At 63.5% G+C, this 13,240-nt stretch overlaps 1 protein-coding gene across 2 annotated transcripts in view; it reads left to right on the top strand.

Annotated features, from left to right (window-relative positions):
* Nucleotides 1–12,112, top strand: part of RDH8 (retinol dehydrogenase 8) — a 31,057-nt gene extending 18,945 nt beyond the window's left edge. For both annotated transcript variants that reach the window (XM_090128787.1, XM_090128786.1), the window contains 3 exons: nt 771–864; nt 5,492–5,675; nt 11,797–12,112. In XM_090128787.1, coding sequence (XP_089984913.1) covers nt 771–864; nt 5,492–5,675; nt 11,797–12,021 — 503 coding nt within the window. In that variant the 3' untranslated portion in view covers nt 12,022–12,112. The remainder of the gene's footprint in view (nt 1–770; nt 865–5,491; nt 5,676–11,796) is intronic.
* The last annotated feature ends 1,128 nt before the right edge of the window (nt 12,113–13,240 follow it).

Genomic DNA, 13,240 nt, shown 5'->3' with positions numbered 1-13,240 from the left:
CACCCTTTTGGGGTCGCCCTTTGGGGTCCCACTTAAGGGCTGCCCTTTTGGGGTCTCCCTTTTGGGGTCCCACTTACGGGCCACCCTTTTGGGGTCGCCCTTTGGGGTCCCACTTAAGGGCTGCCCTTTTGGGGTCTCCCTTTTGGGGTCCCACTTACGGGTCGCCCTTTTGGGGTCACCCTTTGGGGTCCCACTTACGGGTCGTCCTTTGGGGTCCCACTTATGGTCCGCCCTTTTGGGGTCACCCTTTTGGGGTCCCACTTACGGGTCGCCCTTTTGGGGTCTCCCTTTGGGGTCCCACTTACGGGCCGCCCTTTGGGGTCCCACTTATGGGCCGCCCTTTTGGGGTCGCCCTTTGGGTTCCCACTTACGGGTCGCCCTTTTGGGGTCGCCCTTTGGGGTCCCACTTACGGGCCACCCTTTTGGGGTCACCCTTTGGGGTCCCACTTACGGGTCGTCCTTTGGGGTCCCACTTATGGTCCGCCCTTTTGGGGCCTCCCTTTGGGGTCCCACTTCTGGGCCGCCCTTTGGGGTCCCACTTACGGGTTGCCCCTTCGGGTCCCACTTACAGGCCGCCCTTTGGGGTCTCCCTTTTGGGGTCGCCCTTTGGGGTCCCACTTACGGGCCGCCCTTTGGGGTCTCCCTTTTGGGGTCGCCCTTTGGGGTCCCACTTACGGGCCGCCCTTTGGGGTCTCCCTTTTGGGGTCCCACTTACAGGCTGCCCTTTTGGGGTCCCACTTACGGGTCGCCCTTTTGGGGTCGCCCCGCAGGGCTGCTGTTCAATGAGGTTTACTCGGCCTCCAAGTTCGCGGTGGAGGGGTTTTGTGAGAGCCTGGCCATGCAGCTGCTGCACTTCAACGTCCGGTGAGCGGGGCGGGATGTGGGGTGGGATTATGGGGTCAGGGGTGTGGGGTCGGGTGTGGGGTCAGGGGTGTGGGTAGGGTGTGGGGTCTGGGATATGGGATATGGGGTGGGCTGTGGGGTCAGGGGTGTGGGGTGGGATTATGGGGTGGGCTGTGGGGTCAGGGCTGTGGGGTCAGGGGTGTGGGGTGGGGTTATGGGGTGGGCTGTGGGGTCAGGGGTGTGGGGTGGGGTTATGGGGTGGGCTGTGGGGTCAGGGCTGTGGGGTCAGGGGTGTGGGGTGGGGTTATGGGGTGGGCTGTGGGGTCAGGGGTGTGGGGTGGGGTTATGGGGTGGGCTGTGGGGTCAGGGCTGTGGGGTCAGGGGTGTGGGGTGGGGTTATGGGGTGGGCTGTGGGGTCAGGGGTGTGGGGTGGGGTTATGGGGTGGGCTGTGGGGTCAGGGCTGTGGGGTCAGGGGTGTGGGGTGGGGTTATGGGGTGGGCTGTGGGGTCAGGGGTGTGGGGTGGGGTTATGGGGTGGGCTGTGGGGTCAGGGCTGTGGGGTCAGGGGTGTGGGTAGGGTGTGGGGTCTGGGATATGGGATATGGGGTGGGGTGAGGGGTCAGGGCTGTGGGGTCAGGGGTGTGGGGTGGGGTTATGGGGTGGGGTGTGGGGTCAGGGGTGTGGGGTGGGGTTATGGGGTGGGGTGTGGGGTCGGGTGTGGGGTCAGGGGTGTGGGTAGGGTGTGGGGTCTGGGATATGGGATATGGGGTGGGGTGCGGGGTCAGGGGTGTGGGGTGGGATATGGGGTGGGGGGGGGTGTGTGGGGTGGGATATGGGGTGGGCTGTGGGGTCAGGGGTGTGGGGTGGGGTTATGGGGTGGGCTCTGGGGTCAGGGGTGTGGGGTCAGGGATATGAGGTCAGGGATGTGGGGTCAGGGCTGTGGGGTCAGGGGTGTGGCGTGGGATATGGGGTCTGGGATATGGGGTGGGCTGTGGGGTCAGGGGTGTGGGGTGGGATATGGGATGGGGTGTGGGGTCAGGGATATGGGGTGGGATATGGGTTGGGTGTGGGGTCTGGGATATGGCGTGGGGTATGGGGTCTGGGATATGGGATATGGGGTGGGGTGTGGGGTCAGGGGTGTGGGGTGGGATATGGGTTGGGGTGGGGGTGTGGGGTGGGATATGGGGTCAGGGATGTGGGGTCAGGGGATGTGGGGTCAGGGGTTAGGGATATGGGGTCAGGGGTGTGGGGTCAGGGGTGTGGGTCAGGGTTATGGGGTGGGCTGTGGGGTGGGCTGTGGGGTCATGGATGTGGGGTGGGGTGAGGGATATGGGGTGAGATATGGGTTGGGGTGGGGGTGTGGGGTGGGATATGGGGTCAGGGATGTGGGGTCAGGGGTGTGGGGTGGGGTTATGGGGCGGGGTGTGGGGTCAGGGATGTGGGGTCAGGGATGTGGGATCAGGGATATGGGGTCAGGGGTGTGGGGTCGGGGTTATGGGGTGGGCTCTGGGGTCAGGGGTGTGGGGTCGGGGGTGTGGGGTGGGGTTATGGGGTGGGGTTATGGGGTGGGGTGTGGGGTCGGGTGTGTGGGGTGGGATATGGGGATATGGGGTCCAGCTCCCTATGGATCCCTATGGCTTTTTATGGTCCCTACGGGTCCCTATGTGTCCCTATGGATCCCTGTGGTTGCTATGGATCCCTATGGTCCCTATGGATCCCCATGGTCCCTACGGATCCCTACGGATCCCTACGGATCCCTATGGATCCCTGTGGTCCCTATGTGTCCCTACGGATCCCTATGGATCCCTATGTGTCCCTATGGATCCCCGTGGTCCCTATGGATCCCTATCGATCCCCGTGGTCCCTGTGGTCCCTATGTGTCCCTATGGATCCCTGTGGTCCCTATGGATCCCTGTGGATCCCTATGGATCCCCGTGGTCCCTATGTGTCCCTACGTGTCCCTATGTGTCCCTATGGATCCCCGTGGTCCCTACGGATCCCTATGGATCCCTATGGATCCCCGTGGTCCCTATGTGTCCCTATGGATCCCTACATGTCCCTATGTGTCCCTATGGATCCCCGTGGTCCCTATGTGTCCCTATGGATCCCTACATGTCCCTATGTGTCCCTATGGATCCCCGTGGTCCCTATGTGTCCCTATGGATCCCTACGTGTCCCTATGGATCCCTATGTGTCCCTACGGATCCCTATGGATCCCTATGGATCCCCGTGGTCTCTGTGGTCCCTATGTGTCCCTACGTGTCCCTACGTGTCCCTATGTGTCCCTATGGATCCCCGTGGTCCCTATGTGTCCCTATGGATCCCTGTGGTCCCTACGGATCTCTATGGATCCCTATGGATCCCTGTGGTCCCTATGTGTCCCTATGGATCCCTGTGGTCCCTATGTGTCCCTATGGGTCCCTATGGATCCCTGTGGTCCCTACGGATCCCTATGGATCCCTATGTGTCCCTATGGATCCCTACGTGTCCCTATGGATCCCCGTGGTCCCTATGGATCCCTATCGATCCCCGTGGTCCCTGTGGTCCCTATGTGTCCCTATGGATCCCTGTGGTCCCTATGGATCCCTGTGGATCCCTATGGATCCCCGTGGTCCCTATGTGTCCCTACGTGTCCCTATGTGTCCCTATGGATCCCCGTGGTCCCTACGGATCCCTATGGATCCCTATGGATCCCCGTGGTCCCTATGTGTCCCTATGGATCCCTACATGTCCCTACGTGTCCCTATGGATCCCTATGTGTCCCGATCTGTCCCTATGGATCCCCGTGGTCCCTACAGATCCCTACGGATCCCTATGCGTCCCCGTGGTCCCTATGACTCTGCATGGATCCCTATGTGTCCCTATGTGTCCCTATGGATCCCTACGTGTCCCAATGTGTCCCTAAGGATCCCCGTGATCCCTACGGATGCTTATGGATCCTTATGGATCCCTGTGGCCCCTATGGATCCCTATGGATCCCCGTGGTCCCTACGGATCCCTATGGATCCCCGTGGTCCCTGTGCTCCCTTTGTGTCCCTATGTGTTCCTATGTGTCCCTATGGATCCCTATGGATCCCCGTGGTCCCTGTGGTCCCTATGTGTCCCTATGGATCCCTGTGGTCCCCGTGGTCGCTACGGATCCCTATGGATCCCTGTGGTCCCTATGTGTCCCTATGTGTCCGTATGGATCCCCGTGGTCCCTATGTGTCCCTATGGATCCCCGTGGTCCCTATGGATCCCTATGGATCCCCGTGGTCCCTATGTGTCCCTATGGATCCCCGTGGTCCCTATGGATCCCTATGGATCCCCGTGGTCCCTGTGCTCCCTATGTGTCCCTATGTGTCCCTATGTGTCCCTATGGATCCCTATGGATCCCCATGGTCCCTATGTGTCCCTATGGATCCCTATGTGTCCCTATATGTCCCTATGGATCCCCGTGGTCCCTACGGATCCCTACGGATCCCTATAGTCCCTATGCGTCCCCGTGGATCCTATCGATCCTTATGGATCCCTACGTGTCCCTACGTATCCCTATGGATCCCCGTGGTCCCTACGGATCCCTGCGGATCCCTGTGGTCCCTATGTGTCCGTATGGATCCCCGTGGTCCCTATGCGTCCCTATGGATCCCTACGTGTCCCTGTGTGTCCCTACGGATCCCTATGGATCCCTATGGGTCGCTGTGGATCCTACGTATCCCTATGGATCCCCGTGGTCCCTATGGATCCCTATGGATCCCTATGTGTCCCTATATGTCCCTATGGATCCCCGTGGTCCCTATGGATCCCTGTGGTCCCTATGGATCCCTGCGGATCCCTGTGGATCCCTACGTATCCCTATGGATCCCTATGTGTCCCTACGGGTCCCTATGTGTCCCTATGTGTCCCTATGGATCCCCGTGGTCCCTACGGATCCCTATGGATCCCTATGGATCCCTACGTATCCCTATGGATCCCCGTGGTCCCTACGGATCCCTATGGATCCCTATGGATCCCTGTGGTCCCTATGTATCCCTATGGATCCCCGTGGTCCCTACGGATCCCTGCGGATCCCTGCGGATCCCTATGTGTCCCTATGTGTCCCTATGTGTCCCTATGGATCCCCGTGGTCCCTACGGATCCCTATGGATCCCTATGGGTCCCTACGTATCCCTATGGATCCCCGTGGTCCCTACGGATCCCTATGGATCCCTGTGGTCCCTATGTATCCCTATGGATCCCCGTGGTCCCTACGGATCCCTGCGGATCCCTGCGGATCCCTATGTGTCCCTATGTGTCCCTATGGATCCCCGTGGTCCCTATGGATCCCCGTGGTCCCTATGGGTCCCCGTGGTCCCTATGGATCCCTGCGGATCCCTGTGGATCCCTATGGATCCCCGTGGTCCCTATGGATCCCTGCGGATCCCTGTGGATCCCTATGGATCCCTGTGGTCCCTACGGATCCCTGTGGATCCCTGTGGATCCCTATGTGTCCCGATCTGTCCCTATGGATCCCCGTGGTCCCTACGTATCCCTATGGATCCCCGTGGTCCCTATGGATCCCTATGGGTCCCTATCGGTCCCCATGTATCCTACGTATCCCTATGGATCCCCGTGGTCCCTACGGATCCCTGCGGATCCCTGCGGATCCCTATGTGTCGCGGTGCTGCAGGGTGACCCTGGTGCAGCCCGGCCCGGTTCACACGGCGCTGGAGCGGCAGCTGCTGGACGCGGCGGAGGCGGCCGAATTCCCCGGCACCGACCAGGAGACGCTGATGCTGTTCCGGCGCTGCTACCTGCCGGCCGCGCGCAGCGTCTTCTGCGCCATGGCACAGAGCCCCGACGACGTGGCAGAGGTGGGGGGGGGGGGGGGGCGTGGGGGGGGTGGGGGGTGGGGGGATGTGGGGGGGATGTGGGGGGGTATGGGGGGGGGGATGGGGGAGGTATGGGGGAGATATGGGGGGGTATGGGGGGGTATGGGGGAGGTATGGGGGGGGGATGGGGGAGGTATGGGGGGGATATGGGGGGGTATGGGGGAGGTATGGGGGGGATATGGGGGGATGTGGGGGGGTATGGGGGGATATGGGGGGGTATGGGGGGTATGGGGGAGGTAAGGGGGAGATATGGGGGGATATGGGGGGATGTGGGGCATATGGGGGAGATAAGGGGGAGATAAGGGGGGATATAGGGGAGATATGTTGGGATGTGGGGGGATGTGGGGGGGTATGGGGGAGATAAGGGGGGATATGGGGGAGGTAAGGGGCAGATATGGGGGAGATGTGGGGGGATATGGGGGGATGTGGGGCATATGGGGGAGATAAGGGGGGATATAGGGGAGATATGGGGGGATGTGGGGGGATATGGGGGGATATGGAGGGATATGGGGGGGTATGGGGGGGTATGGGGGATGTAAGGGGGAGATATGGGGGAGATGTGGGGGGATATGGGGGGATGGGGGGGGATGGGGGAGGTAAGGGGGAGATATGGGGGAATATGGGGGGATATGGGGGAGATATGGGGGGATATGGGGGGGTATGGGGGGGTATGGGGGAATGTGGGGGGATGTGGGGGGAGGATGGGGGAGATATGGGGGAGATATGGGGAGATATGGGGCATATGGGGGAGATAAGGGGGAGATAAGGGGGGATATAGGGGAGATATGGGGGGATGTTCGGGGATATGGGGGGGTATGGGGGGGTATGGGGGCTATGGGGGAGGTAAGGGGGAGATATGCGGGGATATGGGGGAGGTATGGAGGAGATATGGGGGATGTGGGGGGATGTGGGGGGATGTGGGGAGTAGGGGGAGGATATGGGGGAGATATGAGGGGATATGGGGGGCTATGGGGGGATATGGGGGGGTATGGAAGAGATATGGGGCATATGGGGGAGATAAGGGGGAGATAAGGGGGGATATAGGGGAGATATGGGGGGATGTGGGGGGATATTGGGGGATGTGCGGGGGTATGGGGGAGATAAGGGGGGATATGGGGGAGGTAAGGGGGAGATATGGGGGGATATGGGGGGATATGGGGGGATGTGGGGCATATGGGGGAGATAAGGGGGAGATAAGGGGGGATATAGGGGAGATATGGGGGGATGTGGGGGGGTATGAGGGGGTATGGAGGAGATATGGGGGGATGTGGGGGGATTTGGGGGGATATGTGGGGATATGGGGGGATATGGGGGAGATATGGGGGGGTATGGGGGAGGTAAGGGGGAGATAAGGGGGGATATGGGGGAGATATGAAGGGATATGGGGGGATGTGGGGGGATATGGGGAGGGATGGGGGAGGTAAGGGGGAGATATGGGGGGATGTGGGGGAGGTAAGGGGGAGATAAAGGGGGATATGGGGGGATATGGGGGGTATGGGTGGGGATCGGGGAGGTAAGGGGGAGATATGGGGGAATATGGGGGGATATGGGGGGGTATGGGGGAGATATGGGGGGATATGGGGGGCTATGGTGGGGTATGGGGGAGGTAAGGGGGAGATATGGGGGAGGTATGGGGGAGATGTGGGGGGATATGGGGGGATGTGGGGCATATGGGGGAGATAAGGGGGAGATAAGGGGGGATATAGGGGAGATATGGGGGGATGTGGGGGGATGTGGGGGGGTATGGGGGGTATGGGGGAGGTAAGGGGGAGATATGGGGGATATGGGGGGATATGGGGGGATGTGGGGGGGTATGGGGGAGATAAGGGGGGATATGGGGGAGATGTGGGGGGATATGGGGGGATGTGGGGGAGATATGGGGGGGTATGGGGGATGTGGGGGATGTGGAGGGATATGGGGGGGATGGGGGAGGTAAGGGGGAGATATGGGGGGATATGGGGGGGTATGGGGGGATATGGGGGAGATATGGGGGGGTATGGGGGATGTGGGGGGATGTGGGGGGTATGGGGGGATGGGGGAGGTAAGGGGGAGATAAGGGGGGATGTGGGGGGATGTGGGGAGTAGGGGGAGGATATGGGGGAGATATGAGGGGATGTGGGGGGATGTGGGGGGATATGGGGGGGTATGGAAGAGATATGGGGCATATGGGGGAGATAAGGGGGAGATAAGGGGGGATATAGGGGAGATATGGGGGGATGTGGGGGGATGTGGGGGAGATATGGGGGGGTATGGGGGAGATAAGGGGGGATATGGGGGGGTATGGGGGGGATATCGGGGGATGTGGGGGGATGTGGGGAGTAGGGGGAGGATATGGGGGAGATGTGAGGGGATGTGGGGGGATTAGGGGGGATATGGGGGGTATGGGGGGGGATATGGGGGGGTATGAGGGGATGTGGGGGGGTATGGGGGAGATATGGGGGGTATGGGGGGGGAGATGGGGGAGGTAAGGGGGAGATATGGGGGGATGTGGGGGGGTATGGGGGGGTATGGAGGAGATATGGGGGTATGTGGGGGGATGTGGGGGGATGTGGGGGGATGTGGGGGGGTATGGGGCGTATCGGGGAGATAAGGGGGAGGTAAGGGGGGATATGGGGGAACATGGGGGGGGAATGGGGGGAGAAATGGGGAGATGGGGGGGATATGGGGTGGGGGGATTCCGGGGGAAGATACAGGGATCCGGGGGCGAACCCCCCCTTCTGCCCCCCATCCCTATTGCCCTCCCTGTGACCCCCCCATATCTTCCCATCCCCATTAACCCCCCCATACCCCCATTGACCCCCATTATACCCCCAGTGCCCCCCCCCCGTGCCCTCCCTTCCCCAATTCCCCCCCCTTTAGACCCCCCCATACCCCCCCATCGCCATTAACCCCCCCATTGACCCCCATTATGCCCCCCGTGCCCCCCATCCCCAACTCCCCCCCCTTGAGACCCCCCCATACCCCCCCATCCCCATTAACCCCCCCATTAACCCCCATTGACCCCCATGATGCCCCCCGTGCCCCCCGCTCTTGCCCCCCCCGTGCCCCCCCATCCCCAATTCCCCCCCCTTGAGACCCCCCCATACCCCCCATCCCCATCAACCCCCCATTGACCCCATTGACCCCCATTATGCCCCCCGTACCCCCCCCGTGCCCCCCATCCCCATTGCCCCCCCCATTGCCCCCCCCTTGAGACCCCCCCATCCCCATTAACCCCCCCCATTGACCCCCACTATGCCCCCCGTACCCCCCCGTGCCCCCCATCCCCATCCCCCCCCACATTGCCCCCCCCTTGAGACCCCCCCATACCCCCCCATCCCCATTAACCCCCCCATGGACCCCCATGGACCCACATTGACCCCCATTGACCCCCATTATGCCCCCCGTGCCCCCCGCTCGTGCCCCCCCCGTGTCCCCCCATCCCCAATTCCCCCCCCCTTGAGACCCCCCCAATACCCCACCATTGACCCCCACTATGCCCCCCGTGCCCCCCCCTCGTGCCCCCCCTTCCCCAATTCCCCCCCCTTGAGACCCCCCCCATATCCCCCCATCGCCATTGACCCCCATTGACCCCCATTATGCCCCCCGTGCCCCCCCCGTTGTGCTCCCCATCCCCATTGCCCCCCCCTTGAGACCCCCCCTTGTGCCCCCATCCCCATTAACCCCCTATTGACCCCCATTGACCCCCATTATGCCCTCGTGCCCCCCCTCGTGCCCCCCCCGTGCCCCCCCATCCCCAACTCCCCCCCCTTTGAGACCCCCCCATGCCCCCCCCATTGACCCCCATTGACCCCCATTATGCCCCCCGTGCCCCCCATCCCCATTGCCCCCCCCATTGCCCCCCCCTTGAGACCCCCCCCATCCCCATTAACCCCCCCCATTGACCCCCACTATGCCCCCCGTACCCCCCCGTGCCCCCCATCCCCATTAACCCCCCCATGGACCCCCATGGACCCACATTGACCCCCATTGACCCCCATTATGCCCCCCGTGCCCCCCGCTCGTACCCCCCCGTGTCCCCCCATCCCCAATTCCCCCCCCCCTTGAGACCCTCCCAATACCCCCCCATTGACCCCCACTATGCCCCCCGTGCCCCCCCCTCGTGCCCCCCCTTCCCCAATTCCCCCCCCTTGAGACCCCCCCATACCCCCCCATCCCTATTAACCCCCCATTGACCCCCATTATGCCCCTCGTGCCCCCCCTCGTGCCCCCCCATCCCCAATTCCCCCCCCTTGAGACCCCCCCATACCCCCCCATCCCCATCAACCCCCTATTGACCCCCCCCATATCCCCCCATCCCCATCAACCCCCCCATTAACCCCCCCATTGACCCCCATTATGCCCCCCGTGCCCCCCCCCGTGCCCCCCATTCCCATCCCCCCCCATTGCCCCCCCCTTGAGACCCCCCCATACCCCCCCATCCCCATTAACCCCCCCTTGAGACCCCCCCAATACCCCCCCATTGACCCCCATTGACCCCCATTATGCCCCCCGTGCCCCCCGCTCGTGCCCCCCCCGTGTCCCCCCATCCCCAATTCCCCCCCCCCTTGAGACCCCCCCAATACCCCACCATTGACCCCCACTATGCCCCCCGTGCCCCCCCCTCGTGCCCCCCCTTCCCCAATTCCCCCCCCCTTGAGACCCCCCCCATATCCCCCCATCGCCATTGACCCCCATTGACCCCCATTATGCCCCCCGTGCCCCCCCCGTTGTGCTCCCCATCCCCATTGCCCCCCCCTTGAGACCCCCCCTTGTGCCCCCATCCCCATTAACCCCCTATTGACCCCCATTGACCCCCATTATGCCCTCGTGCCCCCCCTCGTGCACCCCCCGTGCCCCTCCATCCCCAACTCCCCCCCCTTGAGACCCCCCCATACCCCCCCATCCCCATCAACCCCCTATTGACCCCCCCATACCCCCCCCATCCCCATTGACCCCCCATTGACCCCCATTATGCCCCCCATGCCCCCCCTCGTGCCCCCCCCGTGCCCCCCCATCCCCAACTCCCACCCCCTTGAGACCCCCCCATCCCCATCAACCCCCTATTGACCCCCCCCATACCCCCCCCATCCCCATTATCCCCCCCATTGACCCCATTGACCCCCATTATGCCCCCCGTGCCCCCCATCCCCATTGGCCCCCCCATTGCCCCCCCCTTGAGACCCCCCCGTCCCCATTAACCCCCCCCTTTGACCCCCATGATGCCCCCCGTGCCCCCCCTCGTGCCCCCCTCGTGCCCCCCCATCCCCAACTCCCCCCCCCTTGAGACCCCCCCATACCCCCCCATCCCCATTAACCCCCCCATTGACCCCATTGACCCCCATTATGCCCCCCGTGCCCCCCCTGTGCCCCCATCCCCATTGCGCCCCCCTTGAGACCCCCCTTGTGCCCCCCCATCCCCATTAACCCCCCCATTGACCCCCCATTGACCCCCATTATGCCCCCCGTGCCCCCCCCTCGTGCCCCCCCATCCCCAACTCCCCCCCCCTTGAGACCCCCCCCATACCCCCCCATTGACCCCCATTGACCCCCATTATGCCCCCCGTGCCCCCCATCCCCATTGCCCCCCCCATTGCCCCCCCCTTGAGACCCCCCCATCCCCATTAACCCCCCCCATTGACCCCCACTATGCCCCCCGTACCCCCCCCGTGCCCCCCATCCCCATTGCCCCCCACATTGCCCCCCCTTGAGACCCCCCCATACCCCCCCATACCCCCCCATTGACCCCCATTATGCCCCTCGTGCCCCCCCCGTGCCCCCCCATCCCCATTGCCCCCCCCTTGAGACCCCCGCCATACCCCCCCATTGACCCCCATTATGTCCCTCGTGCCCCCCCCCCATACCCCCCCATCCCCATTAACCCCCCCATTAACCCCCCATTGACCCCCATGATGCCCCCCATGCCCCCCGCTCGTGCCCCCCCCGTGCCCCCCATCCCCAACTCCCCCCCCCTTGAGACCCCCCCATACCCCCCATTGACCCCCATTATGCCCCTCGTGCCCCCCCCCGTGCCCCCCCATCCCCAACTCCCCCCCCTTGAGACCCCCCATTGACCCCCATTATGCCCCTCGTGACCCCCCCCCCTTACCCCTCCCCCCCCCAGGCCGTTCTCTCCGTCATTTCCTCCCCCCGGCCGCCGCTCCGCTTTCAGACGAACCCCCGTTACGCCCCGCTGTTGGCGCTTCACTCCGCCGACCGCCAGGGGGCGCTGTCGATTCGCGCCATGCACGCCCTGTTACACCGCCGGGCCGCTCCGCTCCGGGCTTTAATGGCGGCTTTGCGTTGCGTCACGTGCGGCTGCTGCCGCCAGAGCGTCGCCCCAGTTTGATCGAGCGCCCCCTTGCGGCTGGGAGGTCTGAGGGGGGGCAGTTCCAATGGGCTCCCCATTGAATTGGGGGTTAATGAGGGGGGGAGGGGAGGTCACGTGGTTTTACCTCCTCCATTGGGGATGAATGGGGGGGGTAGGGGGGCGGTCACGTGGTGGTGTCTTCCTCCCCCCCCAATTTAATTAGGGGTTAATTAGGGGGGGAGGAAGGTCACGTGGTTTTACCTCCTCCATTGGGGATGAATGGGGGGGTGGGGGGGCGGTCACGTGGTGCTGACTTTCCCGCTCCTCCCCTATTTAATTAGGGGTTAATTGAGGTGGGGGAGGAAGGTCACGTGGTTTGCTCCCCTCCATGGGAATGAATGGGGTGAGGGGGGGGGTGTTGGGGGGGCGGTCACGTGGTGGTGTCTTCCCCCCTGCCCCCACCCCCCAATTTAATTGGGGGTTAATTAGGGGCGTGAGGGGAGGTCACGTGGTTTTACCTCCTCCATTGGGGATGAATGGGGGGGGTGGGGGGACGGTCACGTGGTGCTGACTTCCCCCCCCCCCCCGCATATTAATTGGGGGTTAATTAGGGGGGGAGGGGAGGTCACGTGGTTTTACCTCCTCCATTGGGGATGAATGGGGTGAGAGGGGATGTTGGGGGGGGGGGGGTCACGTGGTGGTGTCTTCCCCCCCCCCAATTTAATTGGGGGTTAATTAGGGGCGTGAGGGGAGGTCACGTGGTTTTACCTCCTCCATTGGGGATGAATGGGGTGGGGGGGGCGGTCACGTGGTGGTGTCTTCCCCCCCACCCCCAATTTAATTGGGGGTTAATTAGGGGGTGAGGGGAGGTCACGTGGTTTTACCTCCTGCATTGGGGATGAATGGGGGGGTGGGGGGGCGGTCACGTGGTGGTGTCTTCCCCCCCCCCCCACCCCAAATTTAATTGGGGGTTAATTAGGGGGTGAGGGGAGGTCACGTGGTTTTACCTCCTGCATTGGGGATGAATGGGGGGGTGGAGGGGCGGTCACGTGGTGCTGACTTCCCCCCCCAATTTAATTAGGGGTTAATTGAGGGGGGGGAGGAAGGTCACATGGTTTGCTCCCTTCCATGGGGATGAATGGGGTGGGGGGGGGGTGTTGGGGGCAGCGGTCACGTGGTGGTGTCTTCCACCCCCAATTTAATTAGGGGTTAATTGAGGGGGGGGAGGAAGGTCACGTGGTTTTGCCCCCTCCATTGG

The sequence above is a fragment of the Phasianus colchicus genome, chromosome 34, assembly GCF_987193195.1.
Source record: "Phasianus colchicus chromosome 34, bPhaCol1.hap1.1, whole genome shotgun sequence".
In the NCBI taxonomy this organism is placed as follows: Eukaryota; Metazoa; Chordata; class Aves; order Galliformes; family Phasianidae; genus Phasianus; species Phasianus colchicus.
The sequence above is the reverse complement of the archived record's forward strand: the minus strand, read 5'-3'. Positions and strand labels throughout refer to the sequence as shown.